The following is a 26,421-nucleotide window of genomic DNA, read 5'->3' on the forward strand; positions in this document are numbered from 1 at the left end:
AAATCCAAGGCATGAGCCTCTTCCCACTTCCAAACTTGCATAGGCAGTTGCTCTGTGGCTGCCAAAGTTAAAATAGTGTCTTCCTTCTAAAGCATAGAGGGGTAGTACCATTCACATGGTTAAATGCCTGGTGCTGGGGAAACTGGGGAAGGAGTCCACATAACTATTATTTTGAGCTGATAGTAGAATAGCTGCTCTCAGCCCTGAGACTGAAAAGGAAAGTAACTGGAAAAGCAAAGCTGACTAGATCCAATTTAATGCTGATTGATAAATTAAAACTGTTTTAAATCTGCTTCTCAAATTTTTAGGAAGTACAAGATCAGTAATGCAAGGTTAAGACTGTCTTTTGGCTTTCTCTTTCCAACTGATTTAAATTGCAGAATTGCTTGGATTGAAAATCCCATTGATTACTCATCTCACACAGCATAATCTTTTGGTAAGAAGTCCTGTGAGAAGTGCTCTCTCCTCATTAGGGGTTAGACTTGTGTAGCTTCCCAGAATTAGGATGTATCAAGTCAACTAATGTAACACTTATTTGAGGTCTGTCCAATTGCAGACATTCCTTTTAAAACCCAAGACCTTTGCTATGATATGTTTTTAGCAGCAACAGTTAACTGAGCTTGTGCTCTAAGCTTGTATCTTAATGTTTTAAGAGAGGCCAAGGCTGGCCTGTGTGAGAAGCGGGTCAGACAAGCTGGCACAGCCAAGCCCCTCAGCCAAGCTGGTGGCAGCTCTGTGATAACCCAGCAGTGGTCCATACCTAATGGAGAGGATCCACATTGGAGCAATTGTTTAAGAAATGCAGCCCCTATGAGGGAGGTCATGATGGAGCAGGGGAAAAGGGTGACCAGGGGACAGCAGAGACCAACTGTTATAGGCTGACCACACCCTTTCTTCACCATCCCCCTGCCACCATGCACATGAAAGGGAGAAGAGTGAGGGCGGAGTCAAGTTGAGCCTAGCAAGAAGGGTAGTTTTAGTTTTCTATTTCTCACTATCTTACTCTAAAATTAATTTATTGCCATTTAAAAGTAATCTTTGTCTACTCAAGTCTGTTTTGACTGTGATGGTAACTTGTAACTTTCTTATCTTGACCCATGAGTTCTTCCATCTTACTTTCCCCCTCTTCAACAGGACAGCAGCCAGCCAAGGCTAACCCACCCCCCCAGGTATTGGTTACAGGGGTAAAGTGGCACAGGCTGAAGGGATGTCCCCCTTAGATACCTACCATGAAGTTAAGCTTGTTTTGTGCTGTGCTAGTGCCAAATCTCTCAGTGTATGAAAGAAAAACCCCTCAAGCTTCTCAGACATTGCTTTTTAAAAGGTCTGTATAATTTATTAAGGAATTTGAGCTTTTAGCCATTAAGTTACAACAACAATGCATAACTTGACATTCTTACAATTGTACATACACAATGGAAAAGACACAAGTGCTTAATCCAAACAATGCAACCGAGTCAGTACAAGGTTACAATAAAAGACAGTGTCGGTTGTGAATAGTTGTTGACAGACTAGCAAATTCAAATGGTTCTCTGCAGGTATGTTTATAATAGAAGTGACTTCAAAGTTTTGGACCTAAGCTTCTGACTAACAAAATTATGAAAAGTCAAATTATTTTCCTCTTCTGAATTAAGGATATGCTCATTTTAAAATGCAGTATCATTACCATGTTTGACAGTGAAAAGTAGCTTCAGGTCCAGTGGAAGTATAATGGACAGTCCCAGGCAATGCACTCTTCACACAAACACATGCAATTATAGAGACATTCTACTTTTAAAACTTTCTCAAATCAAGTTTTGCAATACAGCAGGATAGCTGAGGAGAGAGATCAGGACCCATACTGAAAAAAACCCAAAAGCCTTCAGCTTGATTTGTGCATGTTTAATCTACAATTCCAATTCCCAAATCTTCACATATCACCTGTGAGAGAAAAGAATACACCGGGTAAAGACCACTCTCATATACGTGTTACAATTTTTTACAAACATTTCCATTTAAAAAATTGGAGTTGCCATATTCAACTAATTTACTACGGCCCTATTACAAAATTGCATCTCTTCAACTTAACCAAGGGGAGCCCTTCTCTCCCCTCTTCCACCCCAACTCCTCCTCCCTTTAGCCCTGCTCTAAAACTCACATAAGTGCACAGTAAGGATAGTCAGGTTTTTACAGCCTTGACAGATTTAATTTTCTGCCAGTTAAAGAGTATGTGATAAACTAATTCAGCTTAATCTAAATGTGAGACACAGCAAAGTTAAAAGCAGAAAAGGAAAACCAGAAAGGACCACTCTTATCTCTTCTTGCAACAGCAAGCTACTAAATCAGTCCAAGCCTTTGTGTGAAGTCTCACCCAGCCTGGTGACTGAATGGAGACACACAGAACAGTCAAGCTGCCAGCACAATCTGGCACCCAGCAGTCAACACCAACAACTCCATTCCCTCCATGTTAACCTCAGGAGATACTTCCAGCTGACTCCTCTACTAGATTTCAGTTCCAGCTCTCTTTGTAAAGCTGCACAGTCAGTACGTTCTTACTGATCTCAGTATCCTTCCTCATCCAGCACAGAAACACTACATTCAGTGCCAAGTGCTGTAAACCAAACCAATGAGAACTGTATATGAAACCTCTCCACTCAAAAAACCCCAAACAAACAAAAACCCCCAGGCCTTACCCCCACAAAAATCCCAAACAAAACAAACTCCAAAGAGCTAATCCCCCCCTCCCTCCCCAACCCAACCTATCACATTATCAATATTACTGGGTCATGGTGCTAAAGGCTCTGCTGAGCAACAGTTCCCGGTTCAACATGTGTGATACTGATGTGTAAAAAAAGACATGGTTTTATTACATGTTATGGCAACAACTAAAAAACGCTCCACAAATTCAGAATGCAGTCTTTAACCTAGTGGTGTGTACTTCAAAGTACAGTTGGTGTTGCTAAGAGTACTTGAATGTCTACACTTGTCTAGACAGAAGTCTGCTTTTATGAGACAGCTAAATTATCAGTCCAACCTACTGTGTTCTATCTGTTGTCACTGGAATGTGAAACCAACACCTTTCACTTCTCACTGACCTCATGAAAACCTGCAAGTGCCACTGCCTCTGTCTCATCCCCAGGGCTTAGGACGTGGGGAACCAGCACTGCACACTTGCTGGACTCCTCTCTGCACAACTACAACTGGTTAGTCTTAGAGACAGCTTAGAGGATAGGCAGAAAACCTGAATGACCATTCCCAAACCAGTTAGTAATTAAAAAAACAGCTTGCACATTTGACAAGTTGTTGCAATGGCATTTCTCTGTGCCAGTTACACCCGGCACAGGACTGGAATTCCCAAAGTGTAACAGCCCAGCTTTGGCAGGAATAGACTGGTGCTCAATTTATTAAATCAGCATGGATTAAAAGCATTCTCACTGTAGTTAAATTATCCTACAACTCCTCTGGCATACCTCCAGAATCTAGCCCTAATTACTGGCAACAGGTTACTGGACTACATTCAGATCCAAAGTGGGGTTGAGGGGCAGAGGAAAGGAGTTACTGATATCCTATCAAACTTCTCCAGTACCTGCAAAGCATCTCCTCTAAGCATTGCTTAGAGCCAAAGAAGAATCCACTCGACAGGTCATTAGTAAAACAAAATCCAAATTTTCTAGTTAAATTGGTACTGTAAGCAATAAAAATCACTACTAACACACTTTTAGATCTGAAATGTCTATGGTTCATTTTTGCTTGCTGAAAGACAGTTTAAATGGTTGTTTACTATATTTTTTTAAATAATTTGTCATTTGTAGACTATAATTAATAAACTAAAATTTCTGAACAAAGAGGGGCCTCTAGTTTTGCTTTAAGACACCAGCTTATTTTGACACGTTCATAGCTCCTTAAAAAAACCCCAAACAATAAAACCAATCACTTAACAAATTTTCTCCCTAACAGAGACACCAGAACTAACAAAGCCATATCAATTAACACAACACTAATAAAACTTATCCCACAACAAATAGCATCACCTAGTCCTGCTAGGGGTTTTTCCCAAATGATTTATTCAGCATCGCCATTGAGGGGCTTCAGACCTCATGTGGGTACTGGGCTTTAGCTTTTTGTATAATCATACCACATGAATACCTCTAGTAAGAAATCCTCTGCCTGATTACAGCAAAGCCTGACAAAGGGACAGATGTCTCCAAGACAAGTTCCTGCATGTTTTATGAAAAATGTGCAGCTAGGAAGAGAAAGAGATCAGGGCACGGGGAGGCAGCAGGAACCCACAACACACACACAGCTCCCACACCAGGCAGGACACAGCCTAAGCCAAAGAGGCAGAATACAGATTCCCCAAATGGTAGGGAAGGGAGTCAGAAAGCACCTGGCCTACAAAAAGCATTCATGGGGGGATGAAAAAAAGACTCTAGTTCTGACCTGCATATAAGCTTTTGGTAGGTAAAGTGCTAGAAACTAGAAACACCAATTTGATCCAACACAGTGGAGGTCCAGATAGCAAAGTCTGTGAACCTGTACTTACCTACAGCTGCCTACACCTGTTTACTTTAAATGTTTCAGATGAGCTGTAACAGCAGCTCACATGGTTCATGCTTCTAATCCTATCTTGCTACTGTTTTAAACTCCCTAGATTGTCTCTTTTCTGCCCTGTATTTTTTATCCTACCTCTCTTTTTGCTAATGGATGTCAGCTTTTTGACTGAGGTCAGACTAATGATTCGCTTCAGGTGATTTTTGTCATCGTGCTTCCAAGGAGAGCAAACTGCTTGCTGGAGGCACTGCAATTCGGCCTTTTATTGTCATCATTCCTCAGCAGCACAGCTGGCCTTACAAGACCTAACTGTATCGAAGATCAACTATGCACAAACCAATTTGATAGAAACAACTGTAACTACTCTCCTGAAAGGCTCAAGTGAAACAGGTGCAGTTCCAGCATCAGAAACAGACCCCAGGACTCTCCGTACTTGGGTATTTTTCCACATCAGCACACTTCAGATTTTATAAACACTCTTTTCAGCTTGCAGGTCCTTTAGCTTTTCTCCCAGCTTTCTATCAGATCTCAGATTTGATTCTTAAGAAAAGCTTTTGGTTTTATAGGTATTACATAAAGGCTCAAGTACTTACCACATTTCTTCTCTCCAGAATGAATACTGTGCAGTAGTTATCAGCAAGACACAATCCACAGACTGACAACACTTCTCTTGATAACTTCTCTTTTGGTTCCTCCTTGAGCAAGAGTTTAAACCCTCTCAACATACACTATATCAATGTTCAGTTTTGTGTTTAAGAAGAGGGAGAAGACTTAAGTTTTTAAAAGTGAAGAGACAGTTAAAAAGGCAGTTCTGGAAATGTTGATAAAATTCTTTTGGAGACATAAACGTCCTTATACATTGCTTGGTTTAGTTATGGGCTGGTTTTTTATTTGTTCAGTTTTGGAGATGGTGGGTAAGTCATATTCCATTCTCATGTGCTTCTCGTAAGATAAAGGCATCACAAAAACTTGCACCTGCTGGTGACATCAGAACTACAACCTGACAGTTTTCCAGTAAACCTAAAAGTTACACTCCTACAAGGAAGAGGCAAATTTTTTTTTTAAGTAGGCATTAAGAGGAATTTTTTGAAGGAAATTTAGGGTGAAATATCTGCTCTGCAAAGTAGAAGTTCAGATTATATTCCCCCATCTGAAGCCTCTGTCATTTCTGGAACATTCATTCTAAAATTAAAAAAAGTTATTGCTTCTACTGAAGCTCAATATAAGTTAGAAAAAGAATTGCATATTTTCTTAAAAACATTCCAAATATACATTTTAAAAACAAAATGCACTCTAAAACAAATGTCTGGTGAAAGACACTGTTTTAAGCAACCTGTAGCAAGAGCTTTACAAAAGAAAATCGAGGAATGTAGCATATTATAACATGACAATGCTAAAATCCTAAACAACTCACTTAACACTCTTAAGTAGTGTTTTAAATATACATATTTCTTTACAAAACAGTTTAGCAATTCCTTATACCACTTACAGTATATAAATATTTGGATAAGAGGTCATAATGGGAGATGCCAGGGTTTATATTTACTCTCAGATGCTTCAGATTTCTTAAGTGTTTTACTATAAGGCACAATACTGCTAATCTAACAGAAAGGAATAAAAGCTAATGGCAAACCCAGTCAAAACTCCTAATGTGGAATATCCAAGAGAAGAATTCCAGCATCTCTATGCAAAGGAAAAGAAAAAACAAAACAAAACCAAACCAAACTTTGTATTTCTTAAGAAACAGTTTCAATTTGTACATAAAGTGGATCAGGATGGGAACAGGAGCAAGAAGGAATTAAGTAAATTCTTATAAATAGACTAATAAATATATCTTAGCCATAATTAGCCCTTTACCTCTGTTCTACTGAGTTTAAGACTGAAAGAGGTAACCAATGTGCATATACCTAAATAAGTCTACATGCTCAGCACGTGAAGACCACCTAGCACAACTTATTACTGCCAAATTCAGTATAAAAAGCTTGCAAGATGGAGAAAGTCTCCTTTTCTTAGCATCCACTCCGAGTAGAACACATTACAAGATCAAATTAGTATTTGTTACATGTAACAAAAGTTGCAACTAGCAATTTTTCCATCACAAAAAAAAGAATACACAACACATCCATGAAGTTATTTGATTCCTTCAAGGTTAGATCGCTTTTTTTTCCTAAGAATATCCATCTCCAATTACAACAGATCAGAACTTTCAGAACATTTTAACAGTTGTAGTCTTGTAAGTGTTCTCCATGTGTACATACTGAATGTAAATAGTGCATCCAATGTATTTCACTGTTACATATTGTACATTGTTTTCACTGCCTAGTCTTCATCTTTGTTACAGCCCTCTGGAACACAATGACATTGCAACAATGCTCACAGAAAAAGGGTTATTGCATCTTTTTTTTAGGATGAGACATCCAGAGGAGATTTTATAAAATCCTCCTGTGTACAAAATTCTCAGTTATTAGCCCTTTTGGAACACCAGCTAGAAAAGTTTGAAAGGTAAAATAATTTACATTGTTATTTTTTCTGTTCACTAGACAAGAGTCCATACTAATTAAATAAAAAATAATAGTTCTTCAACAGTCCATTCAAGATATCTTCCATGAAGCAGTTCAGTGGGAATTTCCATTAGATAGATGTTCTCCATGCCGGTTACTACTGACATCCACATCTAAAAATTAGGAATTAAAAGGAAAATTGTTTGTTGATTTACCATTTTAATGTGCTTTATCTGTTACCTTAATGCAGACTCTGGCAACAAATTTCATATTCATATACACTTAAAGTTCTCAACATTCTCTGGGTAAGTAATCCTTCTATGACACTGTTTACATCTTTTTTTTGCCCCCCCTCATGTCCAGTTTTCTCCAGCTTGATCAAATTCTATGAAAATCTACCTGCTTTTATTTTTTGAACACCAGTAGTAACTGACACCACTCAGCCTGGTCTGCACCATAATACTAACACCAGTTAGAGAAGAGCTTCTTCTAATGCAATGCATGGTGTTAAGGACTGTCCAACAATAAACTAAGTGACTTACCAAGCAATGCTGTGGTTTCACCCGCGTCCTCTTTTAAACTGGTACACTGCAATACTGATTCATTCGTGGAGGAAGCTGACAATTCGCTGACCTCATTTCTATCATCATCTTGCAAAGCAATACTCAGACTTCCAACTGAAACACTGCCACTTATGGATTCAGGTATTGGAACTTCAAGTACATCTTCAGGATCCCCCTTCAAAATTAAACATATTTAACTGACACTTTAGTCTCCCATCAGGCATCAACATTCCTCCATGTTACCACTTTGTAATCTCACATTATTGGAAAAAAAAATCATTTTTTTAGCTATTATCTGTGCACTCCTGGAAACAGTGTTGAACATTGTCCACTTGCAATGTTGTTGTCTGAACATAAAGAAACAAAGCCAACCAAAAGAAAAGCCATTTTTCAAAGCCACCTCAAAGCCAAGAGCAGCAACAGGAGTCCACCCAGTCAGCCTTTTGGATGGAATATTTCAACACTGTAGCAACAGTATTGCTGCAGTCTAGTTAGGAGCAGGCTCCACTGAGGAAACTTATTGATCCTTTGAATTTGCAGAAACCTCTCTTTTTCATGACAGTAGTTGGGCAAGCTAAGACCTTTTTTTTACTGGGGTGAGCAAACATTTGACATCAGAAGAAACTCCTGTCCCCGTCTACCTCCAGCCTAACTTTAAGTCCGTTCCAAAAATGCAAATATGCTGGCTTGTCACTTTGCAGGAACAAAACATCTCCAGCATAGGCAAAGGGATTTATTTTGCCTACTGTATAGCATGGCTATTTCTGATCCATTCTGAAACTTAAATCAAAGTCCTACATGTACATTTCTGTCCCTAAAATTAAGCAGACTACCTTCATTGCCATAGCTATACTGATATTATTTATACATAAGCAAGTATATTGCAGTATAAGTAGCTATTCTGTGAGTCTCCTAACAAGTATTTTTCCCTTCCTCAAACAACTAGCAAGGGCCCATCTTAAGATTTAAGAAATTCTAGTCTGATTCTTTATCATCAAATCATCACATTTTAAAATGTACTGAATTTTAATAAGCTACAGAACTGCCACAGTTGAACACAAGACACATATGATGCTAATCTTTACGTACGTGGGTGGGGGACATTAATGATTTTCCAAAACTTAGACAGTTAAATAAGCTGAAACTACAAAATTCAGCAATGCTCTACAAAATCAGTCAGACGTGCTGAACTGCAGTTCTTTCTCTCTTAAGAAATAGTATAATGAAGAACTAAACCACTTAAGTCCGTCCTTTAAAAAAGCCAGGTAATAGGACTTAGTACCTTCTTTCTACTTTGAGCCTTTAAAATTTTTGAAGTATCTCAAGTACTTGTCTATAGAACTGAACTGATCCTTGAACCTCTTTGCAGAAGGTTTAATATATTTCTATAATAAGGCTGCACATTCTTCTCTGCAGGTATGTCACTCAGTGACTGCACTGCTGAGAGAAGCTGCTTTGCTTTTTGCACTTTTTTTCTTCATATCAGTAAAAAAATTCAAGTAATCACTCTACAGACTAGACTGGGCAACCTGGATCAGGCTGAAAACTAAGATAGTTGTGGTGAGGGAAAAACGTTTTCCCCCTGGAGTTATAAAATGGTAACCCCCAAGGGGGTGGTGACCCTTGGGATTGACCCAATGAGCGCTCCTGCAAAATATAAACATATGACAAGTAGACCGGAAAAGAAGGTGATGGGGTTGTTGTTGTTGGAGAGGTGGCCATGTTCTGAGGCCACAAGGAGAGAGGGGCCTGGAGCCCCACTGGGGGCTGGGCCCCCCCCAGCTGGGGGGCTACAGGGACTTGGAACAGTGTTAGACTGGGCTAAGTATCTGTAGCTAAGAGCTGGGGGATGTTTCTCCACTGTAAGCAGCAGCAGAAGCAGCGACAGAAACAGCAGTGAATGGAGGCTATGGCTGAAAGCCAAGAGATAAGAACTGAAGAAGCAGCAAAGCCGGCATTGCAGCTAAGGAAGAGAGATACAGAGAAATGTCTGATGGAGACAGAGCAGGACTAAGCTCTACAGAGAGAGAGAGTTTGGGTAAGAACTGAAACAAACTCCCCAAACTCCTTGGAGACCTCTCCTAGAGAGGAGGGGTGGTGGACTCCCACATGAGAGGAGTCCTAAAATGCAGCACCAGAGAGACAGAGAAGAGCTAAGAAGCTCAGGCATCCTGGAAAGCTGGACCGGGACCACAAGAAAAAAAATCCTGAATGATTTCCCACATTATTAGTGTCAGTAAGACTTGAATGACTGATGACTAAGCAGGATATATTTGCTCTATTTCATTAGAAAAATGAACTGGGCTTCTCTAATTAATATAATCCCATTCCATCTGCTTTCCAAAAGTCATTTTGGCCAACAAGCAGAGGAGGTATTACTCCTCCTGGTTGGGCTTGGTATCAGTATCCACTGCAACAGCATGAATTCAGCAAATATAACTATTCTGAAGGTTTAAGTATTTTGGTTTTCAGCCGGTATTCAAAAGGGTAAGTCCTTCTGCATATAACACAAGATACATCACCTCCAAGCATTGAAAGTGAGAAAAAACAAGCTGCTAACATAACAATATTAAAGTAATATTGTCCTTCACATGACAAATATATTGCAACTCTTAGGTAAAGCATGACTTAATACACCGAAGCACCAAAATCTGGTATATACATATTACATAGCAAGAGTATTGCCACCTTTGACAAAACAGAACAGTAATTCACAAAGCTCTTCCACAGATCTGCTAAGTCTCTGCAATGAAATAAGAGAAAAGGTAGTCAAAATGCAGACCTAGTCTATGAAAGGAAAGTCCCTGAAACCAAAGAACACCCCTACTATTTAAGGAACTCTGTAGATCAATAGGAGATGAGAGAGGTACATTCATGTCTATGGCATTTTAGTGAAACTCGACTATTTATCAACAGTGATCAAGTAACCTACCGCATGTGTCTTCATCTCTCTTTTCTGGTGCTGTCAGAAAGAAATGAGAGCACATCATTTTCTCTACTTAACCAACTTCTGGTGAATGACTTTAGGAAGGTTTTAAGTACCAGCTCATTTACAGGGATGAAATGCAGGGCATGTGTCAAAGTACACAAACACTATATAGAAAAACTGGTTCTTTTTCCTTTGAATCGCAGTTCTCAACATCAAATATATGCTCTAGATTTACTGAATTCAGTTATATATTTGTAGCTTGGACAAACTATCTCACCTCTGATTCAATTTCCTTACTATCACCAGCTGGAGACAGAAAAAATTGGTTATCACAGATTCATAAGATGCTTGATACACTATTTAAGCTCTTACCCATAAAATTCCCTTATTTTTCTGTTTCTCAATTAGTCTCGTATCTTTGCCTAGCTTCTTGAGTCTTGTCAAGTTACAGCTGTTCTCTTTCTGAACAGTTACATGAAGTCTTGCCTCCTACAGTGTACTTCTACCTTGAAGATTAAAGTAAGTGTGCAACATACCCAGTATCCCAAAGCTTTGATAACGTCTAGTTTACACATTGGACAAGTTCGGTGGTCCAAAAGCCAAGGATCAATGCACGTTCTATGGAAGATGTGCCTAAAGAAAAGAAATGCCCTTTAGAACTTATCATGAAAGCCACACACTACTCCCTTCACACAGTGTGCAAGTTAACAACATAAGACATAAACTCTTCCTTGGTAACACTGACAATTAGATGTTGCTCAATTTACTAGTACAAACAGTTCTAGAAGCCTTGTCTTTCATGTTTTCTGATGTAAGAGATGTTACTAACCACAAAGACACCCCAGAGTTACCAGTTCAACAGTGTACCATTCTAATTTAAGCAAGCTCTATTTCACTCCTGCAGTCCTCCCAATTGCTCCCTTGCACTTGCATAGGTGTGAAGCACTATGTGGTCTCGCAGTGCCCTTCAACATTTAACAGGCCAACAAATGGCAGCTTCAGCTCTGCCCCAGAGGTTAAGAAGGGTTTACAGAAAACTCACTCTATTTCTTCAGAAAAATATGCTAAAGAGTAAAGAAGAATTACAGCAACTTACTTGCATGGCAGAATTCGGACAGTGTCTTTCAGTTTGTAGTTCTCGATGCACACAGCACAGTTTTCCACATCAACATCTAAACCCTAAATGTGATAACATGTTTAAGTGTATTACGTCTATATTCCATTACAGAACAAGCTTTGTGTAATAGCTTCACAGAGTGCAAAATGTATTAAATGGTATAGCAAATAAAAATATCTCCCTCACTTAATTCAAGATTCTATCAAGAGGTGATTTGATCAAGTGTTACCAAATGCCAAAAGCACCCAAACCTGGATTTTCTACTTTAAATAGCTATACATGGTATCTTAGGTAATATGTTACATCTCAAACATTGGTTTTGATCATGGGAGCTTAGGAACATTTCAGTTTAAAGTAACTATCCAATGAAATAATTTTAAAAGAGGTCAGCACAGATCAAAATGCACAATCTAATTCTGAACTAGCAGTCCCAAAGATTTTCAAGTGCTTGAGCAGGAAGAGATTCTCAGGGTAGAATACTGCAAACATCTTGTCCACTTTTTTCTACCACATCCTAACAGATATTCCTTTATAGCTTCATAGTAAAGTGTGCAACTTGGGATGGTTTAAAACTTTTCTGCAAGCTCACACTAGGCAGAACATCAAATGCAGTGTTTCCCCACCTCTATTTCTTTCTAAAGGTTAGTATCTTTCCTTACAGGTCTTACTGTCTTTTTGATGCCATGCTTATAGCTGCAGTGCAAATATGATGGGTATCTCCAAATGCAAGAAAAATAATCCAACATTAACTGGGCTGTATAAAACCTAAGTATTAGAATAACAGACAGTGGACAAACTTCTTTATTTTTATCCCCATAAAATAAGTATTTTTGGTGTACCACTTACTGAAGCACTTCAATTTCATTACCACAGACACTCGAATTAGTTCTGCAAGCAAACTTTCAAGTTCAAGGCAACTATTTCCTTCCTTTGTATGCTATCAATTTACATAATTAATGCCTTAAATTCCTAAGTAAATCACATTAAGACTGGTTTTTTTACATAAGCAAAGTTAAGACAAGTACTTATTGTGTAACAAGTTATTTTTCATTCAGTACAAGAGGCAAAATCCAAGCACACCATATGTAGCACATACTCAAATGAGTGTCCATTTTACAATAATCCCATAAGCTTCTCAGGAAAAATCTACATGATAGCAAAAACACTTTTAATATATTGACCTATTTTTAGTTAAATACCTCAACCTCAAAAAAAGGGATAATGAAAGACTGTACTGTGTCACAACAAAAGAAACAGACTCTTTTTAAATGGCTGAAAATACTTGAAGAAAAAAAATGTACATTTACAGAGTAGGCAGGACTATATTTCCAGACAAATTTACATTAGTTCATGAAAATACCTCTACATCAGTAATTTAAATAAATTTGCTGACAGCAGGCTGATTCAAATCAAATTAGAAGTGATTTACTAGGCAGAAAGACTATTTTAATAGAGGGATTTTAACTTCATCTTCTACTGCGCTTATCTAACATGGCATTCATAGGTACGACCAGCATACTGTATACAACTTAAACTCCTCCATTTTATTTCGTCAAGGGTCTATCTATGGGAAGGAACTCCCTGGTACACTGCAAGAATCACATGACACAAATTATTTTTAGAGGTTTACTGAAAATACTTAAAAGCCGTTAACATATTGCATGTGATTTTCACCGTGGGTTTCATCCTGACCCTTTTACATCCCTTTTTTCCTATGCTGATGTTATGCTTTGATACTGCTTTACACATGTTTTGGTTCAATGCCTTCTTTCTTGATCTTGTATGAACAGAAGTATGAATATCTCTCTGTTCACAGCTTGAAATATAGGCTAAATTCCATCAAAAAGGAATCTAAATAAAAGTAAGAAACACTCGTAAAACACTACTTAAACATGCTCAATGCATAAAAGGAAAAAGGTAAGGAAGTTCAAAGACAGCTTTGGGTTTAAGTTTCAAAACCGATTTACTAAATGAAGGATATTCTGTGTAGCACAAGATCTTAGCTGAACAGCTTCTGCTGAACCACAGCTTTTAAAGTTTTTACACATCAATGTCCTTTCTCACTTCAATTTTATTACAGGTTTAAAAACAACCTAATCCTCATTTTTCATCTCTGAGCAAAAGTAAAAAGTAATCAAATAATAAATACTTTCATTTAAGTAAAAAGTAATCGAGTAAGACAAGAGTTGGGGGAAAAAGTGTCTATGTAGTAGCAAAAATCTAGTCAGAAGCTAATTCTGCATTTAGCATCAGTGCTGCCTGAAACTCCAACTAAAATATTTTCTTTCAAAACCTTGGCTTTTTCTACATTGCTTAATCTAATACAGTTTAGTTTTCGGCTGTATGCTGTCAAAGCCAACTTTCTGAAAGCTGCTTTACTTTTTAGAACAGATTTCATAACATAAGAAAGGTACTTCAAAAAATGTACATTTCAAGGTAAGTCTACACAGCTCCTTAATGTATTGTATGTCAAAAGATAAAACAAGTGTTTTATTTTTCAAATATATTTATATTTTAAGGCCTTCTGATCAATAAAAAGATGAATGTTCTTTTAAGAAAACAGAACATTACATCACTGTAAGAACTGTGCAATCAGTAGGTCCCAGGAAGTATTTTGCAATCCACTTGTTGATGTTTTCAAGTGCTGAAAACATAACAATGTTTTCTCATCTTTACAGTACCAGCCTTGTATACATTCTGTATAATCAGATATTATTTGCAACAAAACAGCCTTACATTTCATAAGTAGTTCAAATTTGACTCTTCAGTTTTAAATTTTGCCTTTTAAACAAAGGCCCTAAAATAAGCCTAAAATTGTATGTCACGCTGCAATTACGTTGTGAGAGGTTAAGTTTAAATTCTATGAAGACTTTACAACCATTTTTAAAACTTATAGCAATAACCAGAGACACTGAATTACCTTTTCTCCACGTCTCACAGTATGCAGCTGAAGCTGGCTGATCGCTCTCTTGGTTTCTTTCCTATGTCCCTTGAAAGAAGATTTTAAGTATTAGTACAGACATGAGTTTCAGGACATTATATTTCAAAGTTTTTAAATACTTTTCATGCAGATTACTAAGTCTTCTGAATGCATCTAAAAAAAATAATCTCTGGCTAATTAATTTGTTTACAAATTATTTCCAGCCAGCAGATGTTCCAGAACTGCAGGTTTTGCACTCCCGGGGCCCTGCAGCACACGTTATCTGTACAATGACCCCAAGCAGTACCAAAGGGAGCAGACCACACCGACACATCCAGCCTTGCATCCTCACTGCTGGCACTAAGGGTCCTTCCGCACATGAAAACTGAAACCTGTGTAGGCTTTAGACGCAATCAGAGCTGAAACAGCACCCGTATAACCAGACCTTCCAGTTAGTCAAGCCCATGAGCAAGCAGACCGTACGTTTTGCACCCGCCTGAGAGCAGGTGGAATCCTGCCAGGCAGCCTACAGCTGGCCACCAGGTCAAAAGGCTGCTTGTAGCTATTAATACTTCCCCTCAGTTAAACACTGTCTCCTACGTTAGACAAAGCTTTGCACTGAAAGGACACATTATGCGAAGGAGATGACAAGAAAGGCTTTACAGACATGATGCACCATACTGGACTTCTGTACAGTAACTCCTAATTATGCTTAGAGGGGAAGCAAGAAAAGAAAGCAGTACTGTATTCCAAGACAAAGTGCCAGCTACTGCAAGAAACTGAGAAACTCAACACTCCCAATTAACAGATGCTGACTTGTCTAGCAGCAACACTCACTAAAGAAATACCATAAAGGAATAAAAAAAAAAAACTATAATGGCAGCTTTTCTCTGTAATAATTACAATTACGTATATAATTTTACAAATGTATAGTGTTGAAAATTGTGATTTTTAAATTTTTATGGTGTTAAAAATAATTAGTCTGAAAGTTCTCCCAGAAATGGACAGACAACCAGCAGTAGAAGCCTATTCCACCTTCTGTAGCACCACAGGGTTTTCTGCACAGTCCTGTTTCATATTCAGTAGCAAGGAGGTCTTCCAAAGTTTTACTACTGAACTGGTGTTAGAATAAACCTGAAGATAACCATCTTCACCCTCACTTAGCAGCTACACAGCACCTTGCTTTAAAGCATAACATATTTAACTCCTGAATTTTAATTGTATTGGAGTCCATAAGCCAACAAAAATAAGATTTGGGTTAGAAAAGTGGTTTTTTGTCTCAAAAATTCTTTTAAGATTCCTAACCATATATCTTGACAAATATCTTCACATTTTCTGACCTTGCATTGGTTTTGTTTTCAATGGCCATTTAGAAGAGAGAGAATTGAGAAAATGGTATAACCTTTTGTTGCTAGACAGTTTCATTTAATTAAGAAGTATTTGGATGACAAGACCAATGACATAATCTATTAAGACTCTGTGGTACATATTTCTGAGAAACATTACATTCACACTAAAGAAACTCAAAACACCTTAAAACTCAAGCACGTTATATGATATGATGCTTAATAAAGCATGTGAACTTTCCTTAGTGTGAACTACCCAAAAGGCAACAGGAAGAAGCGACTTTCTTCAACAAACAACTGTTGCAACACAGAAATACATCCCTTTTTCTACACATTTCTTAAACATTTTGTTTTCTTGAAAGTATTCTCATAATATAAGTTCTAAGACTTAAAGCTTAGCAAAAAAGACTCTACGGAACCAACATTTCAGGGAGACCACAAGTTCAACCAATACAGAAGTCCTGTGTGTTATCCTCAGTTATTAAAAAGAGAAATTAAATATCTTCCTAGAAGAGTCCTGTAAGTCCCATACAGAGCTCAGACTCCTGAAGGCAAACAAAAATCCATTCCCTCCTCCCCCAAAATCTACATCTTCAAACAGAAGGAAGGGGGAGTCCACATACAAAGTAGTGACTGAAACAACATTCTTTCCTGGACTGAGGATAAAACAAGAACCATTTGCAAATATAAATAAATGCAACTTTATTTTTCACTATTAGTAGAAAACTATGGTAGAGCTACTGATGACCACAGTAAGAACCTAACCTATTTACAGGAGTTGAAAAGCAGAGGGAAGTGCCATTCTAAGGTATTTTCAAAACTCAGCTGGACTTAGGTCCTCAATAATTCCATGGAAGTTGCTCTCTTGGTCACAGGAGTCCAGAGGTCCCTTCCAACCTAAATTGTTCTATGATGTAGCACTTCCTTCAGGGAAAAAAAGTAAAGCTGACTTTTTTTTATTCTATCAAAGTACAGGAATATGAAAAGAGCACATGTGGAGCCAAGTTATTCTTTCTTAACCTTCCCAGAACTCTCAGTGCTCTCAACATTTCAGGCAGCCTAAGAGAGGTGAATCTCACTACACACGCACCTTCTAGTCTGCTGCAATTCAGTAACTCTACAGTGGAGTGGTGGAATTACAAGTATCAAAAGCAGTTTTCATAAAGCTTTAGAACCAAAAATTCTACCTTGAACAACTTGTGGGTTTTATTAAGGAAAGAAAAAAAACTTACCGTGGTGTCTTTCTGTTAAAAAAAGTCTGGTATGGGAAGTTAATACTTGCAGAATGAAAATTACTGAAGAATGAAAATAACTTCTAATGCCAAAAGGAAGGAAGTTCAGTTAGGTGACAAATCACACAAGAAGCTGCCCTTACTCTGTTGTTGACAAGTGGCTAAATGTATTTCTCACTACTTCATATGAGCATCTAATAATTATAACTAGTCAAACTTGTGATGCCAATCAGCACACTGCTTATTAGCCTCACTAACTACTACTGAGCAGCTTTCACAGTTAGCAAAATAGGAAGGCACAGATCTTCAAGAATGCATCGATAAACAATCAAAGTTAGGCAACTGATTTGACAAAAGGAGGAGGTAAATACTCTTATGCATCATCAGATCCATTTACCTGGTTTCCAAACTGTGATCCTGTATACAGGAAACGTTGTATATAGTAAAATATGAGCCAAGCAAGCGATATAATCATCATGGTGATGAAGGCGATGGCTACAAACACAACTGATTGACCACTAATATATTCCTGCACATGTCGTGTGCCAACAACAATAGTCATTTTTACTGGAATCCCTCTTCGTACTGGCTCCAATATCTCTATGCCTTTTGGATAGCCAACCATTATCACCACTGTATTTCCTGTTCCTGTTGGAGGGGGAAAATAAAGAAAAAAAGTCAGTCATCACAGGAAAACTGTAGGCATTCTTGCTTGATGGTAATTTGGCCTCTTCAGTTTAAGATCAGGAGACAAAGTTACAGGAAAACCTCCAATGCTTTTTTCCCAGGCATAGCAGACTTGATAGAAAGTTTACTAGTAAAGAATCCCTTATTTATTTTCAGAAACTCTCAAACATGACATAAACTACAACAGATGCATCTCTACTGTTCAAGGCCCTATATAGTCATCATTCCACACACTGAGGTGAGATGTGGATGCCATGCAAAAAAGCTAGACAAGTTATACACATCTCATCTTGAAGCTGCTTAAGTTCTAACTTGCAACTCAGGAACAGCTGGTTTTTTATTTGTCAGCATGGGAATTTTAGCTGCAGATGGAGACAGTATGTGAATATCACAAAAAAAGACACATTCAATTTAGTTTGAATCTGAATCCATAGCACAATGACACTGGATATGTAAACAAAAAGAAAAGATGATTCAGATATTTAATAATAAATTACATTAAACATTGAAATACTTAAAAATTCTTTAATACTAAATATTCAAAATGTAATGAGACTTCACAACAAGGACTTGTCAAGAAATACTCTGGGACTCTTTCGGGAGCATTGGACCAAAGGATTTTTCTTATACATTAGAACTCTAAAGCACTCAATCTGTATGAAAAAAACACCTAATTTCAAAAAACCCCAAAACCTTTAGGCATCATGTTGCCACCAAAACCAGTGAGGATACTGTCAAGACCAACTAGCCAAAACTAAAGACCCTCTGTGACTAGAGTTTTACTCTGTTTTTTCTGGAAGCATCTCCAGTATTGTCTCAGAAACATCTAACCTAAGTATTAAAAAAAATTACAAACAAATGTACCTGTTAAAAATGTCACATTTTCACTGGTCTATGCTATTTTTATTTGAATGGCTCTTACTTTGTAGGTACCAACACTGCTACAACCCTTGGTAAGTCATGGCTTTATAGTTTACTTTGCTCTCCTACCTCTGAGAAAAAGTGAAACTAATCTTAATTCAGAGAGAAAGGAAGAAAAAGAGAGGGATTTTCCTAGCTGAAAAACTACAGCTGTAATGTCACAGTTACCTTTTTAGATTCACAAGATTACCTACCTGCAACAAGACCTTCCACTGAAGGCTTAAAGCCTTTTTCCCCTGCCAGCTGCGTTAGTTTCCCTACTGAGAAGCTATGTCAAAAGAAAGTGTTTCCTAATTTATAACATTACATCAAATGGGGACTTTCAAAATCCAAAGCTGCATTCTGGACTCACATACCTCTCTGCCTACTAAGACAAAGAGCTATTTGCCTAAACTATTTACCCCAAATCCCTTTAGTTGAGACAGCTGTGGCTGTGACACCTTGTCAACCTGGCCACTCTGGTAACAAGCCAAGGGGAATTTGCAGAAGTTTCACTTCTGTATGTAGCAACTCCTCCCTCCATAAGGTGCAGACGGCTTGCTTTGGATGAAACACTAAAGATGAGTAACCCTCCTCTCTCAATGCCAGTTACCCTCTCAGCTTCACCTTGTGCACCTCTGATTCAACCTCTGATCACCTACTATAAGAATTGTTATACCCCTGTCTGCCAGATCCAGACCCAGCAAAAGAGCAGAGTTATGTTTCTGGAAGTTGTGAGGATGGTGCAGAGATACACACAAAAAAAGAAAATATGCTAATGGAGAAAGGCCCAACTTGTGCCTCCCCTCAGGCACCCCACTCTGCTGACCAGAGCTCCTGCTGCCTTGCCTGGTGGGTGTGCTTGGAGACACAAAGCAGCAAAGCTGAAGACAAACAGGACAGGCTCCACTAATGAGTTCTGCTCACCAACAACATGCCAATCCAGGTTATCACCTGTTATCACAAGTCCAAGCATACTAAGAATTGGTTAATCAATATTGTTCTCCTCTCTGAACCAGCATGAAAGCATTACCAGAGAGAATCATGAATTTCAGAGAAGACTGTGTGAAGCACTCTTTGCTCTCTGACCCTGCACAGGGAGTTAACAAGAAAAGAACACATAAAAGTAAGAATTTATTTCACATTGCTGAGAACTGCTATCCCCATACCTAAATCAAGAGATTAGGTCCAATGTCCTTACTCAACTGTAAGAGTTACAAGTAATGGCAGAGGTGCCTAAGGATGGCCAGGGAAGGGTACAGACGTGTTGGAAAGATTTATGTGGTTTCATTCAAGCTTGGAGAAGAAAAGGAAGTTTCAAGATTAGAGACAGCCTGGATTTTTCAATCAATAAACATTTCCACCTCAGTCCTGAAACCTCAAGTCAGTTTAATCTTGCTATCTAATCCTCCATGCGATTTCTAACAAAGAATTATTCTAACCCCCCACAACAATAAGTAATGCCTTTCTCTGTTTTGCCACTAGCATGCCCAACTATCAGGCATTTTCCTTGAAATCAGGCTACTTTTACATAATGGCTGCTAGATACTGTGGCACCTTCCACTTTTAGAATTAACACAAGCATGCCATAGATTTTTAAATAAATGTCCATTAAAAGCATTTTAACAGTTTTAAAGACTTGGTGATGAACCTGCCATTAAAAATACATGCAACTGAACACAGTGGCCTTGAAGGTCATGAGACAGAAGGGGGGAAAGAAAAAAATAATTGCAATCAAGGATTACAAAAGGAACAAGAGCAGTCTCAGAGAAGCAGTTGCCCTGAGCAGCATGTAAGACTAAGGGCTTTAACTCATTCCTTACTAATTTTAGCCTTCTGTTCTGAAACACGTTATTCAAAGACTGAAATGATGTTGAATCATTCCATCAGCTTCTTCAACTGCAACAAAACCCAGAGATCTCAATTCACATTTATAAAGAAAACTCCAAGTGTCACATATATGTATCTACTGAAAGTAAGTTTTGTTGGCTTTGCCTTTCTACAACTTTCTAATTTTGCAATAAATAAACTACATTTTTACTCTGCTAGAGTAAACTTGTTTTCTCATCTAGGTTTGATTGATGCTTCAGTGAAACTGGGTAGATTTAAAATTTGGTCTGTGCTTTTTAACATTATCATGGCTGGCAGATCCTTAGGATACTTGCAAAAAAGGGCAAGCCTGGAACTCTGAAGATGAAGGCATGTTTCCTGCCAGTGCATAAAGGTCAGTTTTACTGCTAGCATTGCTAGTCTTTTCTTGGAAGAGGAAACCAGCACTCACCTGATGAGGAAAAAGTAGGACAGATACAGATTCCAGGCATCCCAAATTACAACATTTATTCCCATTCATGCACTTAAGAGACAAAAAAGATCATTTTCTGTCATCTGGAAAACGATGGCAGAAACACTCTAGTTTTTGTCCTCCTGAGAAACATCAGAAAGCTCCCAGAGTTTGACCATGTTAGTAAAAATGTTTAAGGTCAGTCCATTGATTTATTTAAGCGTAAGCATCCTACTAATACTGTCACAATTAACACCGAATGTTCCCTTGAGCTCCTGGTCCAAACAAATGGCTGTTACCAGCACACTAACAATCCACTGACAACCATCTACCCCAACCTCATCTCATCAAATCCCTGGTGGGTGTTGTGTTTTCACCTGATGCAAGAAGCAGGATGCATAACCACTGGTACACATACTTTTTTCCACACGAGTTTCCAACACATATGCACTTTTAAGTATAACGCAGATTATACACAACATTTTGAAGTTACTCCTGCTTCTTCAGAACAACATTAGCAGCTCAACATCATACAGTCACTAAGTTAAGCAAGCCATTAATTTCAGTTCTGTCCTTTCAGTATTTACAGTACTAGAAACTTTCAGTAGAAAACAGCAGTAATACAGAAATCATGCACCACTTGAGAATCCTGAGTGGTGCTGCAAGCAATGTAGCAAACAGTTGAACTACATGCCAAAATAACCCTAACTGCTGCTTTGGAGATGGCAAGAGCTTATAGAATTATGAGTACAAAGTAATTTGCATCTGTTTTGTTCAATATACATCCATAAAAAAAAACATGACAATGAAGGAAAGAACTAGTTGGATGTATTTTGGCAAATCAAAGACCCTTTTCTTTATGTAGCTGGAGTCATAACCTCAAATTAAGTCTCAAGCTTCCCTTAAATCCACAGGCCATGAACCAAAGCCCTACCTCAGACTATAAAGACCTACCTCAAACTATGAAAGCCAGTCCCTCCCACTCCTGTGCGTCAAGCACAATCATATTTTAATTCCATCAGTCTTCAAGGTAACTTATGTTCTAATTAGAATCACCAAATCCTAGTTTGAGGGAGGATTCAGAGATGGCTGGATGTGTGAACTACAATAGAAAAAAATATAGAACCAGAAGACCCTGTTTTCTTTCCACTGCAATACACCTCTGCCTCCCCCTAATTTCTCAACCAGAACTGAGCCTCTGACTCTCCTTAGTCTGGTCTCCACAATACCTCACACCTTGTCTCTCCAGACTCTTCTCCAGCCTGCTCCCAGCTAATATTTACATGTAATACTTGTTTTGGTTTTGGAAATTAATTTGAAGCTTTCATTTAAAGTTTGCCACCATCACAAAAATGAACAGATTTAAGATTGCCTGCAAAGTCTGTAAAACTGAAGTTTATGTTATTGAGATACAATAAGTGAAAACCACCTTGAGTCATTTGGGTAAAATGAGTGTTTTCCATTAGAAAAAATGTCCTCAGCCACACATGAAGTTGTGTCACTATTACTTTGCTAGAGGAGGGAAGTCATTCAGCATTTTGAACAATGTAATTCAGACAGAGAGCAAAGGCCTGAAACACATGAGACACACCAGTTAAGTCACAATTGAAGAATCTTCTTTTAGAAGGAGGGACAGGATTGCAAGGCTACATATTTAAATTCTCGACTCTTGTTTCAAAACCGTAATTAAGAGCCCTACTCACTGCACTCATGAAGCTTACAAGGTATCCAAGAAAAATACAGACTATTTAGAATATTTGCCCTTTATCAAATGCTTTGACATCAGCTACAACAAATGATTTCTTCACCTACTCAAGAACTTCTCTTTCTATTCAAGCTGAAAGGTGTCAAAAACCACCAAAAATCCTACAACAACAATAGCACACATGCATCACACACATCCCAGAAAATTCAAAGGCCAGGCTTTTCAGAAGGAGAATGAAAAGATGACACTGGAAGCAGAAAAGCCACCTGTTTATCATCTTCATATAATTTAGGCTGCATCTCTACCAGCCATAAGCACTGTTCCATCTTACACCACTTTCAGGGCCACTAATTGCAAACTCATTAAGTGGATTTTACTCATGCATATAACTCCACTCCTTAGTTACTGCACTGTAGATTTCCCAGAGTATATATCCTCAGCACTTTCCCAGAAGCAAAGTTTGCTTCCTCATGTATCAATTCACAAATCCCTTCACGGGAATGGAAAACCTAAATCGTGTAAAATACAGCTTTACCTTCCATGTTCTTCCCTGCCATTCTTCCACAGACTCTTTTTTCTCACTTCAAAAAGCCTAATATTTAAAATACCAGCAGTAGTTCTTCCATATATTCCCAAAGTACACTAAAAATATTTGAACATTTACACGTCTGAAAGTTTCAACCATGAAACGAACATCTATAACTGCATCAGAGCTTGTATATATTGGGATATATTATTATATTCCCATTCAAACCATTCTAAAGTCCAACCTGCACTTGTGAAATCAGTATAAGTACACTATTGTATATATGCACTATACTAAATCATACTCTTTCTACAGGCAGAACTTTTATCAGCAACATTCTGCCAGCTTAAGACAAAAAACCCCAAACAGCAGTCAGAAAGTGCTTCTCTTTATGCCACTGACAGATAACAAGTCCAAACCTGAGCAGTAAGCTCAAGAAGGTCTTCTGTAGCCAGAGACAACAGCAGAAAAGAGAAAACTTAAAAAAACAATATAAAATAAGCAAGATGAGAAAAGGAGGAAAAGATTCAACAAGAGAGCAAACAGTATTTGTGAGAGAATTCCATGCTACAATGGGCAATGGAGAAGAATGCGGAAAAAAAATTTGTACTGATTGGCCAATACAGAGCGACAGCAAGAAAAAGAAGCTGGTAAAGAGGAAAGAATTATTACACAACAACGCATCTTAATTGCCACATGGGATCAAAATCATAGGTCTATTGTACCTGCATCTCATCTCCACTTTCACAGTAGATTAAGAACATGAGACGGGCCAGGCTGATCCCAAGCAACCAGCAGGCTAAGAGTAACAGTAATCATGCTTCCAATCCCCAAATTGGTGCTCCTTGATATTCCAAGGAGGGACTTGTTTTCCAAATGATAAATGACATGTGTAATAGAGCAACAGCTCCCTAAGTTAGTTTTTCAGCTCACTACACTAGGAAAATACGTTTGTTTCCTTTAGAAAAGCATTATGGTTCTATTCCAACCAGGTCCCCGGTCTTTCCCTTCCTCATGACCGAGGATGAGGACGAGACCGTGAGCATTAACAAACTCATTGTATCAAAAAGCCATGTGAAGCATACATCTGCAGAATTTTTTACTTAGTTTGCTTTGTCTTTGCATCCTCCTTTGAAGACCTCCCAGTTTCTCAAAAATCTACAAAAGCAAACGTGGATTTTATTACTGAATTTCAAGGCTCTTTTCCCCCTTCGATTTAAGCATTTGATGTCGTCATGACCATAAAAATTCAGCAAGGCTTTAGTGTCATAGCCCAAGCCGGGACTGCAGCGACAGAACACGTGGATTCCTATCTTGGCAAAAATCACAGAACCCTTCACAGAACCCAGGCTACATAGCAGCAGCACGCTCAAACAAGCCAACATCCTTCTTCAGGATTCAGTTTTCCTACTCCATTCGCAAGCGTTTAAGGATTACCTAAAGCTTACACCCCTCTCCCACCCTTCACAGACCTGCGCAGGAAGGACGACGAAGCTATTACAACAAAGCCTGTACCAAAAGCTATCTCTAAATAGCTACGGCTATGCCTTCAAAGACACCTGAAGGCATCTTCGGGATACCTGGTGTGTTTCCACACGGTCTGCAGAAAGCGGCCTACCTGCGACCGCTGCAGGTGCCAGGCAAAAAGGTATCCCTAAAGAAAACCCAAGGCTCCCACCGCAGTCTGTCACACGCTGCCCATCCCGAAGGCTCCGCCGCATCTCCCCCTCGACACCTGGGCCATAACTTGGGAGACAGAACACGGTCCCGGCATTTTCCCTAGCGTGGCTTACAGAAAGATAAAACAACACACCCCCCCCGTACCATTTTTACAGGGATTTCTGCCTTCCCGCATCCCCATCCCTCACCGCGCAGAGCCGCACCACCGATGCGGACCGGCGTTAGACAAAGCCATCCTCCCAGAAACATCCCCCCCGAACCCTCGGCGAGCGCCCGGCGCCCTCCCCGCTCACCCAGGTGGGACATGGACACGGTGCTGTTGCCGAAACGGGCCTCGTTGTAGATGACCACGGCGGCCGCCCGCTTCCGCGCCGCGTTGGTGACCTTGTCCTTGAAGGTGCAGCCGCCGCGGGCCACCAGGGCGATCCAGGGCTGCGGGTCGACCTCGGGGGGCCCGCGGCCGCCGGGCGGCAGCGGCACGTCGTAGTCGGTGTCGGCGGCGCAGCCCTCCATGTGACGGGGCGAGGCGCCGCGGGGGATGCCCACCAGGCCCTGGGCGCTCTCCTTGGGCGAGCTGTCCCCGTAGCGGCCGCTCTCCGTGTTGCCGCGCACGGTGCGGTTGCTGAGCGGCTCCACGTAGGCCGTGCTCACCCACGCCGTGTACCACTCCAGCGCCCGGGCGCCCGCGCACGGCGGCGGCGGCGCCCCCAGCGCCACCAGCGCCGCCGCCACCAGCGCCAGCCGGGCGCGCCGCACCATGGCCCGGCCGCCCCCGCCACGGACACGAGGAGTGTGAGGAGGTCGCTCGCCGCCGCCGCGCTCTGCCCCGAGGCCGCCCCGCGCCGCGCAGGTACCAGCAGTGCCGCCCCAGGCGGAGCCCGCCCGCCACCGCGGCTGATGGCGAGCAGGGGGCCGGGCCGCCCCGCCCCGCGGCATGACGGGAGAGCGGGGGGGCCGGGCCGGGCGGGCGAGCGCGGCGTGGGGACTGAGGCGGCCGGGGCGTTGCGACACCCAGAGAGTCGATTAGCTTGGAAAAGACCTTCGAGATCATCGTCTCCAATCTATGACCGAACCACCCTGTCAACCAGACCATGGCACTAAGTGCCACGTCCATTCTTTCCCTAAACAACTCCAGAGACGGTGACTCCACCGCTTCCCTGGGTAGCCCATTCTGATGCTTAATCACGCTGTCTGTGAAGCAATTACTCCTATCCTCCTATTGTCCAACCTAAACCTCGCCTGGCACAGCTTGAGGCCATGTTCCTCTTGTCCTGTCACTGGTTGCCTCGTAGAAGAGGCTGCCCCCCACCTGGCTGTAGAGATAAGCGATAAGGTCTCCCCTGAGCCTCTTTTTCTCCCGGCTAAACAACCCCAGCTCCCTCAGCCACTCCTCATAAGATTTGTGTTCCAAATCCTTCACCAGCTCTGTTGCCCTTCTTTGGACACTCTCCAGCCACCCTCAATGTCCCTCCTGAACTGAGGAGCCCAGAACCGGACACAGTAC

General features: G+C 40.0%; 1 protein-coding gene and 1 non-coding gene across 3 annotated transcripts; both read right to left on the reverse strand.

Annotated features, from left to right (window-relative positions):
- Nucleotides 1–1,310: 1,310 nt before the first annotated feature.
- RNF149 (ring finger protein 149) lies at nt 1,311–25,868 on the reverse strand. Of its 2 annotated transcripts, XM_051806959.1 has the most exons (9): nt 25,211–25,868; nt 17,536–17,786; nt 14,561–14,629; nt 11,620–11,702; nt 11,060–11,156; nt 10,527–10,556; nt 7,574–7,769; nt 5,124–7,204; nt 1,311–1,920 (listed from the first exon to the last, which is right to left on the reverse strand). In XM_051806959.1, exons 1-8 carry the CDS (start codon nt 25,851–25,853, stop codon nt 7,146–7,148), a joined length of 1,428 nt encoding a protein of 475 aa, XP_051662919.1. In that variant the 5' UTR covers nt 25,854–25,868; the 3' UTR covers nt 1,311–1,920; nt 5,124–7,145. The 2 variants fall into 2 exon arrangements, with proteins under 2 accessions (XP_051662919.1, XP_051662920.1); XM_051806960.1 differs by lacking the exon at nt 10,527–10,556.
- Nucleotides 4,698–4,813, reverse strand: LOC127479722 (small nucleolar RNA SNORD89). The gene has a single exon (XR_007907663.1). It is a non-coding gene; the product is annotated as a small nucleolar RNA SNORD89 (small nucleolar RNA).
- Nucleotides 25,869–26,421: the final 553 nt, after the last annotated feature.

This window comes from Manacus candei, unplaced genomic scaffold, assembly GCF_025592945.1.
Source record: "Manacus candei isolate 608988 ecotype Guabito, Panama unplaced genomic scaffold, ASM2559294v1 h1tg000069l, whole genome shotgun sequence".
In the NCBI taxonomy this organism is placed as follows: domain Eukaryota; kingdom Metazoa; phylum Chordata; class Aves; order Passeriformes; family Pipridae; genus Manacus; species Manacus candei.